The following is a 22671-nucleotide window of genomic DNA, read 5'->3' as shown; positions in this document are numbered from 1 at the left end:
CACCCATGATGTCTCCTCTGGGTGTTGAAACTGCCTTTTCTCATAAGGACACAAGTCAGATTGTATTAGGGCCCACCCTAAGGGTTCCATTTTAACTTAATCACCAGTTTAAGGGCCCTATCTCCATATACAGTCACATTCTGAGGCACTAGGTTCAACATATGAAGGGCTCCAACATATGGGGGCACAATTCAGCCCATAACAATATACTTTGTGCTGTTTATTGACAATTTAGCTAAAGCCATATCCTACATGGTTGTTTTTCCTTTTAACTAGATTATATTATAAATGCTCCCCCACCAATGTGTCCTGTCAAATTATTTCATTGTATTGGCGGACATACACACTAATGTGTATATTCATAAAACTCTAGTATTTTACAATTGATATGAAACACCAAAATAATTATTTATCCTGAAAAACTATGAGACTGCAATGTTAGTCTTCATGACACAATGGTTCCAAAAATTATGTTAGCTGTGTTGTAAATTTTATTGCACAATAAATATTTTTATATGTTTACAATATACACTTAAAATATAAATGAAGCTGAAATAATAACTAATACTGAATATCTAAAATACATATCCAACTTGCTAATACATTTTTAATTGTCATTTTTGGAAGCCTATAGCATAAAGAGGTTAATGGAAGCCTTTGAAAATGCTTTCTGCTTGTTACAGCAGATGAATTAGAAATTTTCAAACACTGTGCACTTCCAGGTGGCAACCACCTGGAAATTAAGCACTCTAAGTGCTCACAGTAGGTGAACAAAAGACAAACATTCGGTATTTAGTAAGGCATTTATCATAAAATGTTGGAAAGTCATGAGGAATTGAAAACCAGGTGATGTATTTGTCTAGACAAATATTTGGGTCAGACCAAGGAATTACTAGCTAAAAGCAAACAAACAGTCTTAAAAGCAGAGAGGTCTATAAAATGGAGCAAACAAAATCTCAAATATAAAGGATCAAATAATGCTCCTGAAAGCTGAAACTGTAGAAAAGGAAAAAGTTAAAAAAAAAAAAAAAGCAGGCAATCATTAAACCCACTCTGAAAATACACTGAATATTGCCCTCTCTCTGGAAGCTACTTCCTTTCTCAGCAGTTGCAGGAATAGTATCTAACACAGAGTAGTAAACCTTAAACAGTGGTCTAAGACTTTCTGGAAAATCTAGAAATTTACCCGTAAATACAGACTGGAATATACAGAAACCGAAGTGAGGCTCCCAGCGAGCCCCAGGAAGCAGCACCAAAGGGAAAGCCTGACAGAGGAGAGAGGGAGACCTTTCTAGCGCAGCAGCCGCTCCCCACAGAAACCACCATGCTTTCTCAGCTGAGGTGCGAGGGGCTGCAGAGAGTCACGGGAACGAGAAAAACGAAATCAGGAGAAAGTGAGCCAAGAAAGGTTTTTTCATAATCAACAGCCACACTTACAGCAAAGGGTGATCTATACACTGCAATGCAGCTGCAGATTGAACAGTAAGCTGTTGGATATACAAGTGTGGAGCTTAGAAGGAAGTCTAGAAAAAAATGTGTAAATCATTAATTTAATGCTTCTATTTAAGCCCTTGGGGAATAAAGAGATCACCTAAGGAGAAGCTACAGGGAGAAAAAAAGAGAAGGACTCAGTATCAGACCAGTAATAACAGCACTACTGAAAAGGTGTACAGAAGTCAAATATGTGAGAGGAAAAGGGAGGGGTCAGCTGGACAGAAGCCGGGTGAGAGTAAGGTAGCTGGGGCCAAGACCCAGAACCCACACCGTGGACCAGCAGCAGACAGACCACACAGCACTCACACAGCATGCGCTTGTTAAATGAGTGAGCAGGTGGGTTACAAAGCACGTCAGCATGGCGTCTCGAGAATTCAGGCTTAACTATCTAGCAAAGAGTGGAAACTGCAAGAGCTATAGTAGTAGTAGTCGTAATAGCAGTGTTAGTCGCTCAGTCGTGTCCGACTCCGCGACCCCATGGACTGTAGCCCACCAGGCTCCTCTATCCATGGACTTATCCAGTCAGTATTGGAGTGGGTTGCCATTCCCTTCTCCAGAGGATCTTCCTACCCAGGGATCAAACCTAGGTCTCCTGCATTGCAGGCAGATTCTTTACTATCTGAGCCACCAGGGAAAGACATGGGTTCAATAAGGTGAAATTGTAAATTTACCTTGGTATTATTTTAATACATTCCCAAATCCCCAAAGTTTGGTCATATTTTCTAAATCATTAGTAAAATACCATTCCAATTATGAAATTACTGTGAAATAATCAGTAAAACCATCATGGATTAGAGTTCATTAATTTCAACTGTTTAGACCAGGGGAAAATGTATCCAACCCTTAGGAATCCATAAAGAAAAAAAACATTACAAAGGTATACAGAAATACAATAATGACCCAAAATATTTTCAATGAAATACAACGAAAAGCTGTAAGCCATTACCTTTTAGCAGAGGAGCAGCCCTAATGAAATAGATTCTTGAAAATTGTCATACGGGTAAGCTCATTAGTTGTAATGAAAGTTCTCCCTGCTGATCCAGGAGTACCTAACGGCCAGGATTTGTTGTGTGTCAAAAACAAAGATACTTTTTAATTCATGTGATAGCTCATTGAGGAGACTTCAAATCTGCAAACTTTCAAATGATGATATAAAATACAAGAGCACTGAAACTTTCCAAAGCAAACATAGACTTATTTCATCTAAAACATTATATTTGTTCCTCTAAAATCTCATCCATTAATAAGGTAATACAATCATAAAAAGAAATTAGGCTCAACAATCACCTACACTATAAAAAAATTCTCTCAGTGATGGCTTTTCTATTTCAAATATGAAATTAGCTGCTCCCTGTGAAACTCATTCACCGTATCTGCTGACCCATACACATATGCATGCCTCTACTGTAACAGATGGAAACTAAAACCTCCAAGGCCCCAAAATGCCCCCTTAGAAGCACCGAAAAAGAAAGAAGAACCTCATTACCAAGTTGCTACTGTGCAAGCACGCTTATGAAGTTAAACATTTCTCAAAAACAAAATACAACATTTATATTTGTATTGGATTTTTAGCACAATCAAATGAGTCAAAATAGGTAAATGACATTTTGAAAACTTCATTCATAGCAAAAACTGTTAGAAAATAAGTTCTACAATAAAAAACACATCTGAGAACTCCCATGGTGGCACAGTGGATAAGAATCAGCCTGTCAATGTAGGGGACACGGGTTCGATTCTGTTCTGGGAAAGTTCCACGTGCCTCAGGGGCACTGAAGCCTGCACACCTAGAGCCTGTGTTCCACGACAAGAGAAGGCACCTCAGGGAGAGGCCCGCACACTGCGACCAGGAGCAGTCCCAGCCTGCCACAACCAGAGCAAGCCCAGGAGCAGCGAAGGAGGCCCCGCGTAACCCCAATAGAGACATCAGTAAAAACTTTATTTTTTAAAAAGGACATCTAAAAGAGAAGCATATTCCAGCTTACTGTTCAGTTTTAGAACTAGCATGAAAGATGGTGAAGCGATCAGAAATCCAAACTGCTATTATCAGAAAATCCCACCCTGATTTAATTCTTTTTAAAGACATAATGCTGGTATAAGCTGTTATAATAACTACTCAACCATCTTTTCCCCAGAAAAAGAAATTCCTCCATAATTCAAGGCACTTGGTAACACTTTTTCATCTGTTACTTATCAAGCTTAACGTTCATCAAGAAAACCCACTTTCAATTCTTTTTCATCCAGTACACTCAAATTTTATTCCAAAATTTCAGAAAATTCGTTTTAAGGACGTTATCATCCTTGAATTAATGAACTTAATCACTGAAAAGCTATTCTGAGTATCAGTGAGTCTTTTTTAATGCTTTTCTTTTCTTTTCTGTGCTCTTTGCTCAATCTCACATTGCTTATTATGAGAAAATTATTTGGATTATTTTCCCTTCTTAAATTCCCTTAAAACATTTACACCTATACATACAGACATTATCTTCTTAGCTAAGAACATTTTATGGAAGCACAAGTGCAAACTAAGGAGTAATCCAATGTCATTAGAACATTAGACTGGGAGAGAAAAGTTTCAAAGTTTACTTTATGTCTTAAAAAAACAGATTGTTTCCAACTTTTTTTTTTTTTGGCAACAGCCATAGGAGATATACACTTGAAACAAACATGTATCTCAGGAAAAAATGTGAAAGAATTTCTCATGCAGTCACATGCCTCTCTGCAAATGAAGTGCTACCAACCCCACTTTACAGAAGAAATAGTTTCATAGGAGTATAAAATGATAAAAGTGATTTTTAAAAGAAATATTCATTATAATATAGGAAAAAATATCCTTCTTTAAGCTGATAAATAACCAGTGGCCTACACCTAAAGAATACAGATATTCTCCCAGTGCAAATGAGGTATCTTCCAAAATGTATATCCATACATTTGTACATATTCATACACATGTGTACTCATAAATTCATTTTTTGAGTCAAGTAAAGTTTTTTCCCACAGAACTGATTTGATATACAACTGAGATTCTTCAGATGATCAAAACATTGCCTAAGTCATATTCAAGGCAAATATATATAAATATCGATAGGGCCTATCCTTTCTCTGACCCTTTCTATAACCAGATATAAACCCACAGTGGGGATACGGAGGTTAGAAACTGGGGCTTTAGGGAGGAGTGACTGGAATCTATGGCAGTTTGGTACCTGCTGGGGCAAAGGAAGCACACTCCACCTGCAAGGCAGGTGGATGGAGACTCAGATTCAGGCAAAGTGGACGCTGACGACACTCACCCCAGGTATCTGGGAATGACAGCCGCCCAGGGAGCACAATGCGGGGCTCAGCAGAGGCGGGCTGCAGGTGTTCACGGGGCTGAGGCTGCAGAGCTCCAAGCTTCTGAACAGAGGGTCTCATTACCCAATCAAACAAACTAAACCCATGGCTGCAGAAATGGCAATTCATAAAGTAAATGTCCTATACCTTTCTCTCTAATTTTAAAATGAGGCATTTAGTATGAAAACACTGTGACAAAGAGGCAAGTACGTTCAGACAAAAAGCATTATTTTCTATACCAACTCAAGACCCAGAATATGAAAATGTTTTCTACAAAAGCACAAACCTTTACTAGCTTTGTCCAAATGTTCCAAATCATCCACAAAATTCAGGATATCAGGATGCTTTTCTTCACATATTTCCACAAGAAAATGAAGAAGTGTTGTTTTCTGATCTGCTGATTTTGTATCCTTTAGCTAAACAGAATGACAAAGAGAAAAAAATACAGAGAATCAAAAATATTTTGATAATCTTTTCATTTAAATAATGTTAATCCTGTTTTTTACAGATAAGAAATAAATCAGTTCTAAAACTAGTTAATGCTGTTTTTGAAAAGCCAATGTTTAAACACTTGAAAAGCTACTTATCATATATTGTTCTTTGGTCTAAATCATTAATATTTCCCATAAAGAAGGAATAAGTTTAATTCAATCTAGTATGCAATATTTCACGGGGGGAAAATATATGGTAAAATGCTCAGGAAAGCAGGACAACCTAAGAATCTATGTAATATCAGCACTTAAAACAGCCTCACATACTTGTTCATTTTTTCATTTGGCACATATTTATAGAATGCCTGCTAGATACTACAGGAGTTGGAGAGGCAACAACAAATAAGTCGTTCCTCAGGAAGCCATTTAGTGTAAAAAAAGTAAAATATATACACTTCTTCCTGTGTGATGAAGAGTATGGTAAAGATAACCACGCAGTATGCCTAGGAGGACAGGGTACCTGAGCTGGATGGCAGCAGACAGAAGTGTACGGGGCTGCAGAGGCACGGGAAACCCTCAAAGGCGCAGCATCAGAGCATCTGAAGGAGGCCAGAGATGAGGAGGGGAGTGGCATTGGGAAGGCGGCTGAGTGGCTCAAAGCAAAGTGTGTGCTGGGGGAGAGGGGAGCAGAGAGCAGACAGAAATCTGAGAAGGAAAAAGCCAGAAAATTAAAAGAAAGGCAGACCATTCTGTGGATAAAGAATTCTGATCCCTAAGAACGGGGAGGTTTTTAACTAGATGAGAGATAATCAGGCATACATTTGAGAAAGATCCTTCTAGCACAACGTGGATAAAAGATTAGAGCAAGGGTAAGCACAGAGCAGAAGAATGATTTTTAAAGCTGCAGTAATAATCCAGGCAGTGAAACAAAACAGACTGCGCGGCAGTAACGCCTTCGGCATGAGATAAGGGAACAAGGTGGGCGCAGACCCATACTTGACACCATTCACCTCCGCTGAACCAGGAGGCTGAGGACAAAGGCCTGGGCGGGGCAGAGGGAAAGGATTGCTTCAGTTTGGGACAAGGGAGCTTGAAGCTTCTGAGTAACATCTAAGTGTAGACACTGGGAAAGGATGGAGATGTATGTAAGTGTAGCACAATCCTTCATTATATTTCATTTCTTAACCTATTTTTCATTATAGCTGACTAAGTTTTTCAGGCATGTTTTTCCTAATCATTTGTGAACACGAAATTTAAAAATGATACATATACTATATATCTGTCTCTGTACTGCATGTACAACTATGCTTTACACAAAAAGATTATAAGATAGGAAAGACAATTTTGCTCCCTAAGAACCAACTTTTTATCCCTTGAGGGTGACAAACTGTAGAGAATACTTAGTTAGAAGTTAGAGGACTGAACTATTCTAGGAGTACCAGTTTGTGAGCTCTCAGTCTCCAAAGCTAAAGAAACACAAATAAGTATATAAAATAAAAGAAAGGAGAACAGAGACTTGAAGAGAAGACCAGGATGGACTGACCCTAAACCAAAGGGACCAGGCTACAAGCCAGGTATAAACAGCAGTCAGCTTGGTTTTGTGAGTGGTGGACATAGGGGGTACTAAGTGTGAACGGGCAAATATACAACCTGGTAGTGTTCCCTATGAATGAGTAATGAACCAGATCCAATAAATACAAGACAGGAAAAAATCAGGATTTAATTTAGAACTGGTGAGATTCCTGCTATACTTAACTATACAGTCCTACTTACTTGCTTCCTTTTCAACAATTTCCTACTTTAATATATATTAAACCTATGGTTTTTCCAGTAGTCATGTACAGATGTGAGAGTTGGACTATAAACAAAGTCGAGCACCAAAGAATTGATGCTTTTGAACTGTGGTGTTGTCTTGAGAGTCCCTTGGACTGCAAGAAGATCAAACCAGTCAACCCTAAAGGAAATCAGTCATGAATATTCATTGGAAGGACTGATGCTGAAGCTGAAGCTCCAGTACTTTGGTCACCTGATGTGAAGAACTGACTCACTGGGAAAGACCCTGATGCTGGGAAAGATTGATGGTGGGAGGAAAAGGGGACGACAGAGGATGAGAGTGTTGGATGGCATCACTGACTCGATAACATGAGCTTGAGCAAAGTCTGGGAGTTGGTGATGGACAGGGAAGCCTGGTGTTGGATGACATCACTGTCTCAATGGACATGAAAGTGAAAGTGTTAGTTGTCTAGTTGTGTGAAATTCTCTGCGACCTCATGGACTATAGCTCACCAGGCTCCTCTGTCCATGGAATTCTCCAGGCAAGAACACTGGAACAGCTCGCCAATCCCTGCTCCAGGGGATCTTCCCAATCCAGAATCAAACCCAGGTCTCCTGCATCGGAGGAGGATTCTTTACAATCTGAGACCCCAGGGAAGCCCACAATGGACATGAGTTTGAGCAAATTCCAGGAAAGAGTGAAGGACAGGGAAGGCAGGTGTGTTGTAGTCCACAGGGTCTCAAAGAGCTGAACACGATGGAGTGACTGAACAACAATATTACACGTATATATGTATGCATACACACACAGATATGTACATATATCTATATGCATTTTTTCAAATTCTATGTCAATAAATATTTTATCACTATCACAAAAATATCAAATGAAAGTTACTACCCAATTGTGGCAAAAAGAGATATTCTGGGTCATCACACACACTAACACACACAATATACTGATGCAAAAACTATCTTGCCCCTGGAAATATAGAGCTACTCAAATATAGAAGCCTGGCATTCACATGATTACTCCTACAATAGGTTCAAATGCTACACAGGCCTCTTCAACATGCAAACCAAAAGCATGGTTCCTGGCACTTTAAAAACTGACTGATACGAACAGAGTCTGCTGTTTGATGCCTTTATAAAAGAAAACATCCATCTGTTTTGAAATATTGTTCCTAAAAAAAATGACTCTGATCACTAACTTGACCCATGGCCACTAACATGTGTGAATGACCTGCTAAAAAATAACACTAAGACTGGCCTTCAACTAGTGACGTTGTCTTGGGCAAGATATCAGACCTCAGATGCATACAAGTAAAATGAGAATGTGGAACTGGACAGGAAAAGGAAATTCTAAATTTATCTTCCAATTTAAAAATACTAAATATACATTTTAATAGACTTAAGAGTTAGTAGATACTGCAAAATCTGTCTTAAAAAATACAAAGAACCCTATTTGCAATCTCAGTTCAGAAATTATTTTTGCATGCTTGAGTCAGAATCTTTCAATCTCAGCTTTCTTATAAACTAAGAATGTTAATATAACTTATAAAAGTTACCTTTCAGCTCTACAATTTCATTCATAATATTATTTTTAATGGATAAGGCTGGAGTTAAAGTATCAAACTCTCACAAATGTAACAGTTTTCCCCACTACAACAAAGACTTAGTATAAAAACTGTCATTTGTTTTTGTTTTTGGTTCACTGGAGAAGTGGAGGGTTCTGGTGGAGAGTTCTGATAAAACGTGGCCCACGGGAGAAGGCAATGGAAAACCACGTCAGTATTCTTGCCTCAAGAACTCCCGGAACAGTATGAAAAGGCAGAAAGACACGACACTGAAAGATGAACTCCCCAAGTCGGTAGGTGCCCAGTATTATTTACTGGGTGAGAGTGGAGAGATACCTATAGAAAGAATGAAGGGACTGAGCCACAGTGGAAATGACACCCACTGTGGTTGTATCTGGTGGTAAAACTAAAGTCTGATGCTGCAAGAACAATACTGCATAGGACCTGGAATGTTAGGTCCATGAAACAAGGTAAATTGGATGTCGCAAAACAGATGGCAAGAGTGAACGCTGACCATTATTACATCAGCTACTGTGGGCAATAATCCCTTAGAAGAAATGGAGTAGCCCTCACAGCCAAAAACCAAGTACAAAATGCAGTACTTGGGTGCAATTTCAAAAATGACAGAATGATCTCAGTTTGTTTCCAAGGCAAACCGCTAAATATCACAGTAAATCAAGTTTCTTTCCAATCTCTAATGCTGAAGAAGCTACACTTGAATGATTCTATGATGACCTAAAAACAAAGACCTCCTAGAAGTAACACCAAATATAAATTGTCCTTTTCCTCATAGGGGATGGGAATGCAAATGTAGGAAGTCAAGAAACACCTGGAGTAAAAGGCAAATTTGGCTGTGGAGTACCGAATGAAGCAGGGCAAAGGCTAAGAGAGTTTTGTCAAGAGAACGCACTGGTAATGGCAAACACCCTCTTCCAACAACAGAAAAGATTACTCTACACATGGACATCCCCAGATAGTCAATACCAAAATCAGGCTGATTATATCCTTTGCAGTTGAAGATGTAGAAGCTCTACACTGTCAGCAAAAACAAGACCGGGAGCTGACGGTGGCTCAGATCATAAACTCCTTATTGCCAAATTCAGACTTAAATTGAAGAAAGTAGGGAAAACCACTGGACCATTCAGGTATGACCTAAATCAAATCCCTTATGACTATACAGTGGAAGTGACAAATAGATTCAAGGGACTACATCTGTTAGAGAGTGGCTGAAGAACTATGGACGGAGGTTTGTAGCATTGTACAAGAGGTGATGACCAAAACCATCCTCAAGAAAAAGAAATGGAAGAAGGCAAACAGGTTGTCTAAAGAGGCCTTACAGATGGCTGAGAAAAGAAGAGAAGTGAAACCAAAGAAGAAAGAAAAAGATATAACCATCTGAATGCAGAGTTCCAGAGAATAGAAAGGACAAGTAAGAAAACCTTCTTAAGTGAAGAATGCAAAGAAATAGAGGGAAACAAAAGAATGGGAAAGACTAGAGATCTCTTTAAGGAAATTGGAGATACCAAGGGAACATTTTATACAAAGATAGGTACAATAAAGGACAAAAATGGCAAGGACCTAAAAGAAGCAGAGGAGTTTAAGAAAAGGTGGCAAGAATACAGAGAAGAACTATACAAAATAGCTCTTAATGACCCAGTTAACCACAACGATGTGGTTACTCACCTGGAGCCAGACATCCTGGAGTGTAAACTCAAGTGGACCTTAGGAAAAATTACTACGAACAAAGCTAGTGGAGATAACGGGATTCCAGTTGAGCTATTTCAAATCCTGAAAGATGATGCTGTGAAAGTGCTGCACTCAATATGTCAGCAAATTTGGAAAACTCAGCAGTGGCCACAGGACTGGAAGAGGTCAGTATTCATTCCAATCCCAAAGAAAGGCAATGCCAAAGAATGTTCAACCTACCGCAAAATTGCACTCATTTCACACGCAAGCAAGATTATGTTCAAAATACTTCAAGCTAGGCTTCAGAGGACGTGAACAGAGAACTTCCAGATGTACAAGCTGGATTTAGAAAAGGCAGAGGAATCAGAGATCAGAGTGCCAACATACGCTGGATCATCGAAAAAGGAAGGGAATACAAAAAAGTCTACTTCCGCTTCATTGACTATGCTAAAGCCTTTAACTGTGTGGACCACAACAAACTGTGGAATACGCTTAAAGACATGGGAATACTAGACCACCTTACCTGCCTCCTGAGGATCCTGTATGCAGGACAAGAAGCAACCTCGAGAAGCAGATATGGAACAATGGACTGGTTTAAAATTGGGAAAGGAGAACATCAAGGCTGTAATGTCACCCTGCTTGTTTAACTTCTACAGAGAGAACATCATGTGAATGGCCGGGCTGGATGAATCACATGTTGGAATCATGTTTGCCAGGAGAATGAAGGTGAAAATGCTGGCTTAAAACTCAATATTCAAAAAATATGATTTATGGCATCTGGTTCTATCATGTCTTTGCAAACAGATCGGGAAAATGTGGAAACAGTGTCAGATTTCATTTTCTAGGGTTCCAAAATAAATACGGACAGTGACTGCAGCCATGAAATTAAAATACGCTTTTCCTTGGAAGAATAGCTATGACAAACCTAGACAGAGTACTAAAAAGCAGAGACATTTTTAATACCTTTGCCAACAAAGGTCCATATATTCAAAGCTATCGTTTTTCCAGTAGTCATGTATGGATGTAAGAGTTGGACCATAAAGAAAACTGAGCGCTGAAGAATTGATGCTTTTGAACTGTGTGTCGGAAAAGACTCTTGAGATCCCTTGGACAGCAAGGAGATCAAAATAGTGCATCCTAAAGGAAATCATCCATGAATATTCACTGGAAGGACTGATGTTGAAGCTGAAACTCCTATACTTTGGCCACCTGGTGTGAAGAGTTGACTCATTGGAGAAGACCCTGATGCTGGGAAAGACTGAAGGCAGGAGGAGAAGGGGACGACAGAGGATGAGATGGTTGGATGGTATCACCAACTGTACGGACACTGAGTTTGAGCAAACTCAGGGAGACAGTGATGGACAGAGAAGCCTGGTGTGTGATAGGGTCACAAAGAGTCGGACACGACTTACCAACTGAACAACAACAACAATACTGAATTCTTCTATTTCCCCACCTTCCTCTTTAAAGCAATGGCTGGAGAATACTACTCCTTCTATGACCTTCCAGCTCTTGACTGTCACCAGTGTACTGCCTTCCTCATGCTCCATTCATGTGAATCCAGATACATGGTCTGTGTGGAATGCTGATTAGACAAGCGCCTGCAAAGAGCTTTCAAGTTCTGTTTGTGATGTAATTAAATGGCCACCTATTTCGAGGAATGAAATATATCAAGAAATGTCTATGATCCAACAATAAGCAACTGGATCATTTTAATCTTTCCTCAAGAGTGATAAGATTTCAGAATGAGAATTCTGGTACATACTATAGGTTATGGCATCCACAAATTTAATAAATGTTAAGGATGTAGGCCAAACAGAGATTCAGATACTTAGAGACAATCATAAAGCTGCACACTAACTGAGGGAGGAGGGTCTATCCTGGCTGTATTGCTGACATCAGCAGGTTAGCAACTCACATACAGGTCACCGTCTATCATTTGAAAATATACTCACTGAATAATAAATAAGTAAAAGTCTTCCATTTTTCCAAAATCTATATTTAACAATTAAGAGACTTAAAAAAATACTCAAATCCCAAAACAGATTTGAAAATATACCTAATAAAAAATAAGAAGGTAAGAAACATAGAGAGTGACAATTTGTTCACAATGCATGAAGTTATAAACTACAGTACTAATAAACTACTCAGTTCAGTTCAGTCACTCAGTCGGTTCCAACTCTTTGCGACCACATGAATCACAGCACGCCAGACCTCCTTGTCCATCACTCCAGATGCTCTAAATTCCAGGACAGAGATTCTTCATTCAGTTCCTAACATTCTCAGGAAAAACTGCACAATGCTGAGAAGGTATTCTTACTGCCTCAATTACTCTAGTCCCTTGCTTCCTTTCCCCAAATCACTTAAAAAAAAAAAAAATCCTTCCAGAAAGCTCGTGAAAATGTATGAAAGCACAACAAAACACATTTATCACAGTCTTCACTTACATGATCAATATTTTTTTTACCTTTTGATAAACATTAAAAACAAACAGGGGACACTCTATTTTTACTAATTATCCAACATACATAATCAGCAATTGAATGAGAACAAGGAAAGCTTGAGAGATGATGCTAATTTTGTTAAAGAGAAAAACACAACCTGAGCATAGTCTTTCCCTTGGAAAGAAACTGAAGCTAAAATGTCTGCTTTAAAACGTTATTCTTAAGTTTAAGAAATATGCTTTATCTAAATTGTCACTAACATTGCTTGACAGGATTCCTTTGGTATCACTGTCAAGAAATTATCTTACTGATGAGTAATTATTACTGTTAAGGAGAATTTCTTATTTATATATTGCTGCTTTAAGGTACATTTAATGTGCTGTAGATGTCAAATAAACAAAAAGATGGATGGAGTTTCTTCAACCGCTCTGTTCATTCCAAACAAAATAATGTTAAAAGGAGATCCTGTAATAAATCATGGCCTGGTTGTCAGTTGGGACAGAACTCCTTTGTAGCTACAGTACAAGGTTTAGGAATATTTTTAAGGTATTCAGCACATATTTGGATGACATTTAAAGAATATTCCATTGTATTAGTCACAAGGAAGAAAATACTCAAAATAAAAGCATCTTCTTAGTAATTTTCAGAATCCAAAGAACTACAATCCCTTATACTCTGAATAATGAAACTTCTATCTTAAGAACAGTGTCAGATTTGCAACTGTTCCTCATTTTTTATGTTCCCGTACTCTAATTACATTATCAAGATGGCACTGACTCTCTACATGCTGTAGACACTGCTGAACACCAGGAAAAGGAAAACCTTGTAAGGGTCTGTAATGACCCCACAGACGTTCTCGGAGACCCTCCCTTGCGAACAATGTGAACGCCGAGGACAGCAGCAGCCACTCCTGTTTGTGTGGCACTTACCAGGAGACAGGACTAGCCCAACACTGTAATGCCGGTGAGTGCTTACAACACACAACATCCCCACGAGGAAGCAGCTGGTACTATACTCACTATGAGAGCAAAAGAGACTGGGAACATCAGGCAGCACACCCCAGGACACACAGCTACTACGCGACAGAGCCAAGATTTATCTGAACCCACTTCCTTGTGAATCAGACTGATTACATTCTTTGCAGCCAAAGATGGAGAAGCTCTACACAGTCAGCAAAAACAAGACCGGGAGCTGACTGTGGCTCAGACCATGAACTCCTTATTGCCAAATTCAGACTTAAACTGAAGAAAGTAGGGAAAACCACTAGACCATTCAGGTATGACCTAAATCAAATCCCTTATGACTATACAGTGGAAGTGGGAAATAGATTTAAGGGACTAGATCTGATAGACACTGAGCCTGATGAAATATGGACGGAGGTTTGTGACACTGTACAGGAGACAGGGATCAAGACCATCCCCATGGAAAAGAAATGCAAAAAGGCAAAATGGTTGTCTGAGGAGGGCTTACAAAGAGCTGTGAAAAGAAGAGAAGCAAAAAGCAAAGGAGGAAAGGAAAGATATTCCCATTTGAATGCAGAGTTCCAAACAATAGCCAGGGGAGATAAGAAAGCCTTCCTCAGCGATCAATGCAAAGAAATAGAGGAAAACAACAGAATGAAAAAGACTAGACCTCTCTTCAAGAAAATTAGAGATACCAAGGGAACAACTCATGCAAAAATGGGCTCAATAAAAGACAGAAATGGTATGGACCTAACAGAAGCAGAAGATATTAAGAAGAGGTGGCAAGAATACACAGAAGAACTGTACAAAAAAGATCTTCATGACCCAGATAATCACGATGGTGTGATCATTCACCTAGAGCAAGACATTCTGGAATGTGAAGTCAGGTGGACCTTAGGAAGCATCACTACGAACAAAGCTAGTGGAGGTGATGGAATTCCAGTTGAGCTATTTCAAATCCTGAAAGATGATGCTGTGAAAGTGCTGCACTCAATATGCCAGCAAATTTGGAAAACTCAGCAGTGGCCACAGGACTGGAAAAGGTCAGTTTTCATTCCAATCCCTAAGAAAGGCAATTCCAAAGAATGCTCAAACTACCGAACAATTGCACTCATCTCACATGCTAGTAAGGTAATACTCAAAATTCTCCAAGCTAGGCTTCAACAATACATGAACCGAGAACTTCCAGATGTTCAAGCTGGTTTTAGAAAAGGCAGAGAAACCAGAGATCAAATTGCCAATATCTGCTGGATCATCAAAAAAGCAAGAGAGTTCCAGAAAAACATCTATTTCTGCTTTATTGACTACGCCAAAGCCTTTCTTTGGGATATGAATGAAAACTAACGTCTTCCAGTCCTGTGGCCACTGCTGAGTTTTCCAAATTTGCTGGCATACTGAGGGCAGCACTTTCATGGCATCATCTTTTAGGATTTGAAATAGCTCAGCTGGAATCCCATCACCTCCATTAGCTTTGTTCATAGTGATGCTTCCTAAGGCCCTCTTGAGTTCACACTCCAGAATGTCTGGCTCTAGCTGAGTGATCACACCATTGTGATTATGTGGGTCATTAAGTTTTGTTTTAATCTCTAAGCACAGTGTTAAGAAGGAATCTGAGGCTGTCAGCTTCAGGGACAGGGAGTTTGACAGATCAGGAATTCTGGTTTTCAGAGCGGTGAGAGGACAGCACATGAACAGTACACTGACTCTTCATGAACATAGCCACCTGGGTTTTATAATTCTAATAAAGGGGTAATTCTAATTTTAATAGCAACCGAGAAAACAAAGGTAATATGAATAATTTATCAGAAACACCATTTAGTAAAGCTAATTAATTATTTCTTGGAAAATGCTATAGATTAAATATGTTAATGAATGAGTCCGATAGAGTTTAGCAGTCTAAGTAGTTTCACACTGCTTTGGAAGTCAGATTTTTCACAGACTTAATTGGCTGGATGTGTGGCATTTGTTATCTTCAAGTCTTTGGCCAGAAACTGCTTTATTTTCAAAGGGTGCCAAAACTTACTGGGGTGGCTTTCCAATCTGATAGCAAATAAAAATTCTTCCAAAATCCTTCTGAAAAATTGAATGCTGTTGGAACAATGGATTTGTTTGACAAAGGTCTTTCTTAAAAATAACTTCACATAGTAAAGGAAAAGGTAATATATACAAGAATTAAGATTTCACCAAAAAACATCACGAGTGGTAACCTGTGTGACTGTGACAAGCTTGCAGAATATAAACCACATGTGACAGGTGGAGGGATTTGCTTCCTGCTCTTCATAATCACTGAAACTCTGCTGTCTAAGATCAAGGCCTGAAAAATAACTCAGGACACTGACCATCAACTTTCCTCAGTTCCACCATGTCACTGAGCTTCATACTCCTTTCACTCATTTTCTTCACTTTCAGAATAGCGTTCGGCGTGGCAACAAAGAAAAGCAGCAGCTTTGGGGAGTATTTTCACCACTCATCCTTAAGTGAGGAAGCAGAGTTGTTTCATTTTTGTTTTGCTCTCATATTGGTTAGGTTTAGCTTTTGCGTGTTTGTTGGTTAGTTGGTTCCAGGCTACCTATCAGGGATTGTCCATTCTGGGGTAAGTAAGTAGGGTAGACGACAGATAAAACAATTCTCAGTTCGATCTGAACCTTAAAGATCACCTGTGGGATCTTACTGAAGGTGCCACTCATCAGGATTCACACCCACATATGCTGAAGTACCTGATCCAACGCGAGGCTGACACATCGCTACTTGTAAAGGGCGCTGTGGGGTGAGAACTGAAGCCCTGAAGGAGAGCTGCGCACAGCTTCAAGAGATCACTCACGACAGCAGGCAAAGGCACCAAAGAATGAGGAGACTAAACACATTTCTAAAACTCCTCCCCATCACAGCTTTGGTGAAAATATCTGACTTTTGGTTAGCCTATACTTATAAAAGAAACATACAGACCAAATAAGAATTTCATGCACTTGAAAAGATAACAGACAAAAATCAAACTGGCCTGCCACCGCTGCATTTAATATCTAACTCCCAGTACCAACAGTCCCATTACTACGTACGCTTTGATAGCTTCACCTTTGAAATGAATTAATTGAACATTCTACTGCCACTGACAAAAGAAAATTTCCTGTAAGTGATAATATGGATAAATTTATAGATAAATCAAAAGTGACTTTTTTCTGCACTCCTTCCCCTCCAACTAACACTGCATAAACTGATATAACTTGTTATAATCAGTAAACTCTTCCAAAACTTAATATTTACTATCCCAGTACAGGTAGTCAGTTTATTTTGCTACCTAGAACAAATAGCTCCATCATTCAATTGTACTGATTGTACAGTATCCCAATACAGGTAGTCAGTTTATTTAGCTACCTAGAGCAATACCTCCATCATTCAATAGTACTGATTGGGATGATTTGTTATTTAGAAATCACACATTTTTGCAGACATCAGTAAAATATATAAGCATGTGATAATCACTGTTTCTGAACTGACAACATCTTTTTAAAAACAAGTTAAAATCACCTCATATATTTAATATGGTGTAGAGTTTGATGGCTGAGTCAACCCCCTTTTTCTAGAATACTGACTTACCTGGCTCCACATAGGTTCTCTAAAATTACTAATTTTAGCACCAACAACATACATTTTTTTAGGTGGGCATTTTGGTCAGACAAGCACCTACCTGATTGTTGATTGGATTTCTAAGGATACAAATTTGCATTTAGTCAAGAGCAGGTCCGGATAAAAGAATGTAATCTCAAACTGCTTATTATCAAATGATACACCTGGACTTTTCAGTTATAGTAATGCTATCCCTAGTTTAAGCAAAATGGTATAAGCGCCTTCCTTTCTGATGGCTCAGCTTTTTAAAAGGATAAACATCAGACTATATAGAAGAATGGATAGAGTGCTTGTCATTCGTAAAATCCCCCTAAGATATTACTAAACTTTAGCTGAATTTGGGTAGTAGGCAGTTTGAGATTGTCATATTGCATTCGGGACCTGCAGTACTCTTGCTCGGAAAAGTCCCTGGACAGAGGAGTGTGGCAGGCTGCAGCCCATGGGTCTCAGAGTCAGCGATGACTGTAACCAGACAGCAACGGCAGCATCTTACCATGAGGTGCCCCGAGAGTGTCACCCGAAACGGGCTCTGAATGCGCGTCTGCAAGGGAGGGGAGTAGGTGATGGGGGCAAAGATGGTTCCAAAAGAAAGATCTTTTTTTCACTTGCTATTTAAAAGAACACTGTTCAACATCCTATTTTCCATTTATAATAACATGCAGGCAAAATTTCGCATGAATTGCAGCCTTGGCTAATAAGAGAAATTAAAATATTTAGTTCACAAAGTCTCATGACCATGTTCTGCACTTCACTTTTTCCATCAGAAAGCCTCAAGCCTACCATCTACTTTAATTTACGTTTACATCTTAAAATAACTAGACTAGAATGTATTATGTCTCAAATTTTACTTTTATATTTATCACAGACCCTATCAAATCTTTGGGTAAAAGAAAGTAAAATCTTTTCTTTCTGAACTCATTTATTATACTTCAGTTCAGTTGCTCAGTTGTGTCCAACTCTTTGTGACCCCATAAACTGCAGCATTCCAGGCTTTCCTGTCCATCACCATCTCTTCGAGATTGCTCAAATTCATGTCCATTGAGTCGGTGATGTTATAGTTTTATTATAATATAGCTTATCATTATAATATAAATTATAAGACAGTTTATTATAGTTAGTCATTTCAATCACAGATATAAACAAAGATAATATAGTCCCTAAAACCAAAATACAATGCATATAGAATTCACTATTCATGTATTTATCTCTAAACAATGCAAAGTTAACAATTTAACTTTCCAGACACTTAAGCTAAATTTATAAAGCACACTTAAAAGTAAACACTTTGGATATAGAATATTAAATGGCATATAATTACCCAGCATGTTTGAACAGATTAAAATATTACCCTGTCTTTCTACTGTCAAATAAATATGGAATTCCTTGTATGGGGCTTATCATCAAAGCAAATGCTTCATGCTCAGTGTGAAAATTCAATCACAATTGTCAAAGATCAAGCTGCTACTTCTGATAACAAACATGATGAGATATCATCTTGTTCAATATATGCCTTCAACTTGACATGTGGGCTAATAAAAAATATGACGTTGCAGTATTTATTTTGTTTCTTGTACAACAGAAGGCTCCTAACAGGGATGATCAAAATACCCAGTATCGTTGACTGAAAATATAGTCAGCCCTATTATCTAGAGACAGATTAACAGGTATATAGCTTAACTATAGTAAAATACTAGCAGCAGGCACTGTATTTGCAAAGGGTTTTAAATCATTATGCATCAGCAACTGTGTATCAATATGAGAGGATATCTATTTTTAACTACATAATAACACTGTCTTTACACAACATTGAATGTACTGCATTGTGCACTGCTATCCATTCAAAAGCTATTTATTCAGCATTTACTATGGACCAAATACTATAAGAGGCAATTCCACTTCATCAATCAGACCTAACCTCTTGTCTCCACCTCTCTTTGAAGGAAAGCATGAGGGAAGATATGTGGTCAGCTTCTTGTGAGCTGGTCCTCGTTCTGAGATACACACACAATCTGAAGCCAGAACAGATGCTCAGCAGTATGAAGCAAACTCCAGTAGGCTTCCACGTGTGGACTTAACTTCTCCGCTGTCTCACTCCCGGCCCTGTTTCTCTTCCTTGGCTTCCCTTCTCAGGGGAAGTTTGAACTGGCAGTCTTGCTTGCCTCCTTGCCCTTCAGCCTCCAAACTCATAATCACCATGCCCTCCCAATTCCTAGATGTTCCTTAAACGTAGACTCTTCTCTCCATCCCCTCTACCCCTCTGCAACTACCTTAGTCAGACCTCCATCATCTCAGAGCACAGTGACCATTTCATAGTTGACCCTCAAATATATGTAAAATATATAAAGAAGGCAGCTTCAGTCAGATGCCTTTTAAGACACTGAGTTAATAGAGACTGTTGTTTGTGGTTTAGTCACTGAGTCACGTCTGACTCTTTTGCAGCTCCATGGACCGTAGTCCACCAGGCTCCTCTCTCCAAGGGATTTTCCAGCCAGGAATACAGGAGTGGGTTGCCTTCTAGAAACCAGGGATAGGAAACACCAAAATCAGCCTGAACTCATCTCTCTTTTGAGCAACACATCAGCACAAGGAATCATCTTTGACTCCTCCCTCTTTCCTTTTCCATCCCCAGCTATCCTCTCAGCTCCATTTCCCCTGGTGCCCTCCTACGTTACGTGACACAGGTCAGCCAACCACCGAGTCTCTCCCCACTGTGACCCCCAACCCAAGGCTGTCCAATAGAACAGTGATGGAGACGTGCTGTATTTATGCTGTCTGCATGTATGGACACTGACTCACTTGAAACATGCTAAGTGAGACTGAGGAATTAAATTTTTAAGTTTGTTTAAATAGTAATTGATTGAAATTTGAAAAGTCGTATGTGGCTAATGGTGACAATACTGGAAGGTGCAGTCTGCCTTTCTTCCATACTGTTGCTAGAATTATCTTCCTGGAAGACAGATGATAATGTCACTTGACCTACAGAACTAACATGCCTTCATAAAGCCTTTACCATACAGCATGACACCTAAGCTCTTCACCATCGAGACCAACTTACTATTTCATTTCTATTTTCTCCACTCCTCCTCCATCCAAAAGGGAAAGTGTGAGTTGCTCAGTCATGCTTGACTCTTTGCAACCCCATGGACTGTAGTCCACCAGGCTCCTCTGTCTATGGAATTCTCCAGGCAAGTATACTGGCATAGGTTGCCATTTTGTTCTTCAGGGGATGTTCCTGGTCCAGGGATTGACTCCAAATCTCCCGCACTGCAGGCATATTCTTTACCATATGAGCTACCAGTGAAGCCCCTTCAACAACAACTGACCACTTGGCATACTCACACATGCCATGATATAACCCTTTATATCAACTGTTGATGCTTTTTTAGAATGCTTTTTCCTCTCAGGGAATATCCATTCATCCTTCCAGATCCAGCTCAAAGTCCTGCTCCTCTCCAAGTGAGTAACTGCCCTTCCTTAATCCAGCCAGCCGTTCTCTCTTAACTATGCTGCCGTAACTTTGGTATACAGGTTCACTGAGATAGTTAAGCATGCTTAATGGCTTACCTATGAAAAATATGAATCCCACATATCCCAGATAAATATTAATCATATACATAAAATGAGATGATGAGGACAAGCGTTTTACACAAGAGTAAGTAAGCACTGTATAAATGTGCAGTCTTTAACACATGTATTATGAATCCCATCTTAATACTTGCTAGGGATCTTCACTGAACATAGCAGGCTAAGAAAACAAGGAAAGAAGAGTGAAAAGATGGCTATGGGAGAGGAGAAAAGTTTGCAAGGCATTGCTACCAAGAGGAGGCATAAGCAAGGGGAAGGTGCCAGGAAAGCACCGATAGACTAACCACTCAGTAACCCACAGCTACCGCTGAGCCTGTTTCTCGCCTCCCCTATCAAACTGGCAATAACAATAATCAAATTCCTTAATCAGGGAGTGTAGATGTGGCCAGGTCAAGAACAAGAGAAAGCTTTTCTTGTGCTGTATAACTGAGAAGAATTTGTTGTAAGCAGATCAATAAAGCACTATTACTATGGCCCGCTTCTTAAGACAGAGCTCTGCTATATAAAACACTGAATGGATTTGCTGTAAGAAAATTTAACCTACAGAAGAAACTGAAGGAAAAAAAACCTCTAAACTTACTAAATTTTCACCTCCTCCAACATTATATTTAAATAGAAATATTTCAAAATCATTAATGACATCTGAGTTATGTTTATTCCTAATATGACTTTCCTTTTATATAAAGCAGTCTCAATTTTCTTTTCCTTTAGTCAGCTTTCAAAAAAGAAAAATGCAGAGAAACATTTAAATAGCCAAAGGTAAAACTTTTAGTGGCAATTACAAGCAATTCTCAATATATATACTGTCATACGCAGGTATTTATATTGAATGAATATTAGGCTTAAATATTCCACTTCATCAGTTTGAGAAACCATAGATTTAGAACACAATTTTTCTATTAAACAAAAATCCTTCATGTGAATTTGCAGATCAGAGATAATTAATATTTGGATTTAGTTCAGAGGTTGAGTAAATTAGCTCAGTTCACTCTGGGTTTGGGTTGATGGTTCAGTTTAAGTTATTGACAATGAGCATATCAAACTAAAGAATAATAATGTAGTCAGGGCTGACATTTAAGAATAAGTGTTCAGAGGGAGGTGATATATGTATAATTATGGCTGATCTGCGCTGTTGTATGGCAGAAACCAACACCACATTGTAAAGCAATTTTCCTCCAATTAAAAAATAAATTGGAAAAACAAATAACAAACTCACTTTACAGAGAGAGCTAAGGTTAAATCCGAAGGTTTGTGCGTTCCGGGAGCCGGCATTCATGTAGTTCCCCATTAGCAGCACCAGCTCCAGCAACTTGCTGAAGCCCCGGCTCCTCCTGAGGTCTTCGCAGGCGGCGCTGACAGCCATGATGTCAGGCTTGATGCTGTTCACCTGCTCTTCGAACTGAAGCTTAAAGAGGACAGCACTGAGCCTCGGCCGGAGCCTCTTCACACTGCTCATCTGATTGAAAAGAAAACAGCAGATTTCCTTTAAAATGCATGGCATACTTTAGTACTGTGTGGCTGCAAGTAATCCGGATGATTTATTGGTATGACAGTACAGAAGAAGCAATATGTCCCCTAAAACTGATAGCAGGAAGAGAGAAAAACCCTGCATGTTTTTGTGAAGAATCCAGAATCATCCCTCAAAGAAGAAATTAACAATTTAAATGCTCGTTGAAAAGAAAGCTTCAGTTAAGTGACAAAGTTTAACTGAGTAATAAAGTACATATACTTTTTAAAAACACAATTTTTAAAAGGTAACAGGATATAG

General features: G+C 39.0%; 1 protein-coding gene across 5 annotated transcripts in view; it reads right to left on the bottom strand.

The window, feature by feature from the left end:
* The window catches only part of DIAPH3 (diaphanous related formin 3), a 530180-nt gene that overhangs the window by 216038 nt on the left and 291471 nt on the right, over positions 1-22671 (bottom strand). For 4 of the 5 annotated variants that reach the window (XM_065901830.1, XM_065901832.1, XM_065901831.1 and 1 more), the window contains 2 exons: positions 22120-22359; positions 5108-5237 (listed from right to left, as the gene is read on the bottom strand). In XM_065901830.1, coding sequence (XP_065757902.1) covers positions 5108-5237; positions 22120-22359 — 370 coding nt within the window. The remainder of the gene's footprint in view (positions 1-5107; positions 5238-22119; positions 22360-22671) is intronic. The other variant, XM_065901833.1, reaches the window with a different exon arrangement.

This window comes from Muntiacus reevesi, chromosome 11 (genome assembly GCF_963930625.1).
Source record: "Muntiacus reevesi chromosome 11, mMunRee1.1, whole genome shotgun sequence".
In the NCBI taxonomy this organism is placed as follows: Eukaryota; Metazoa; Chordata; class Mammalia; order Artiodactyla; family Cervidae; genus Muntiacus; species Muntiacus reevesi.
The sequence above is the reverse complement of the archived record's forward strand: the minus strand, read 5'-3'. Positions and strand labels throughout refer to the sequence as shown.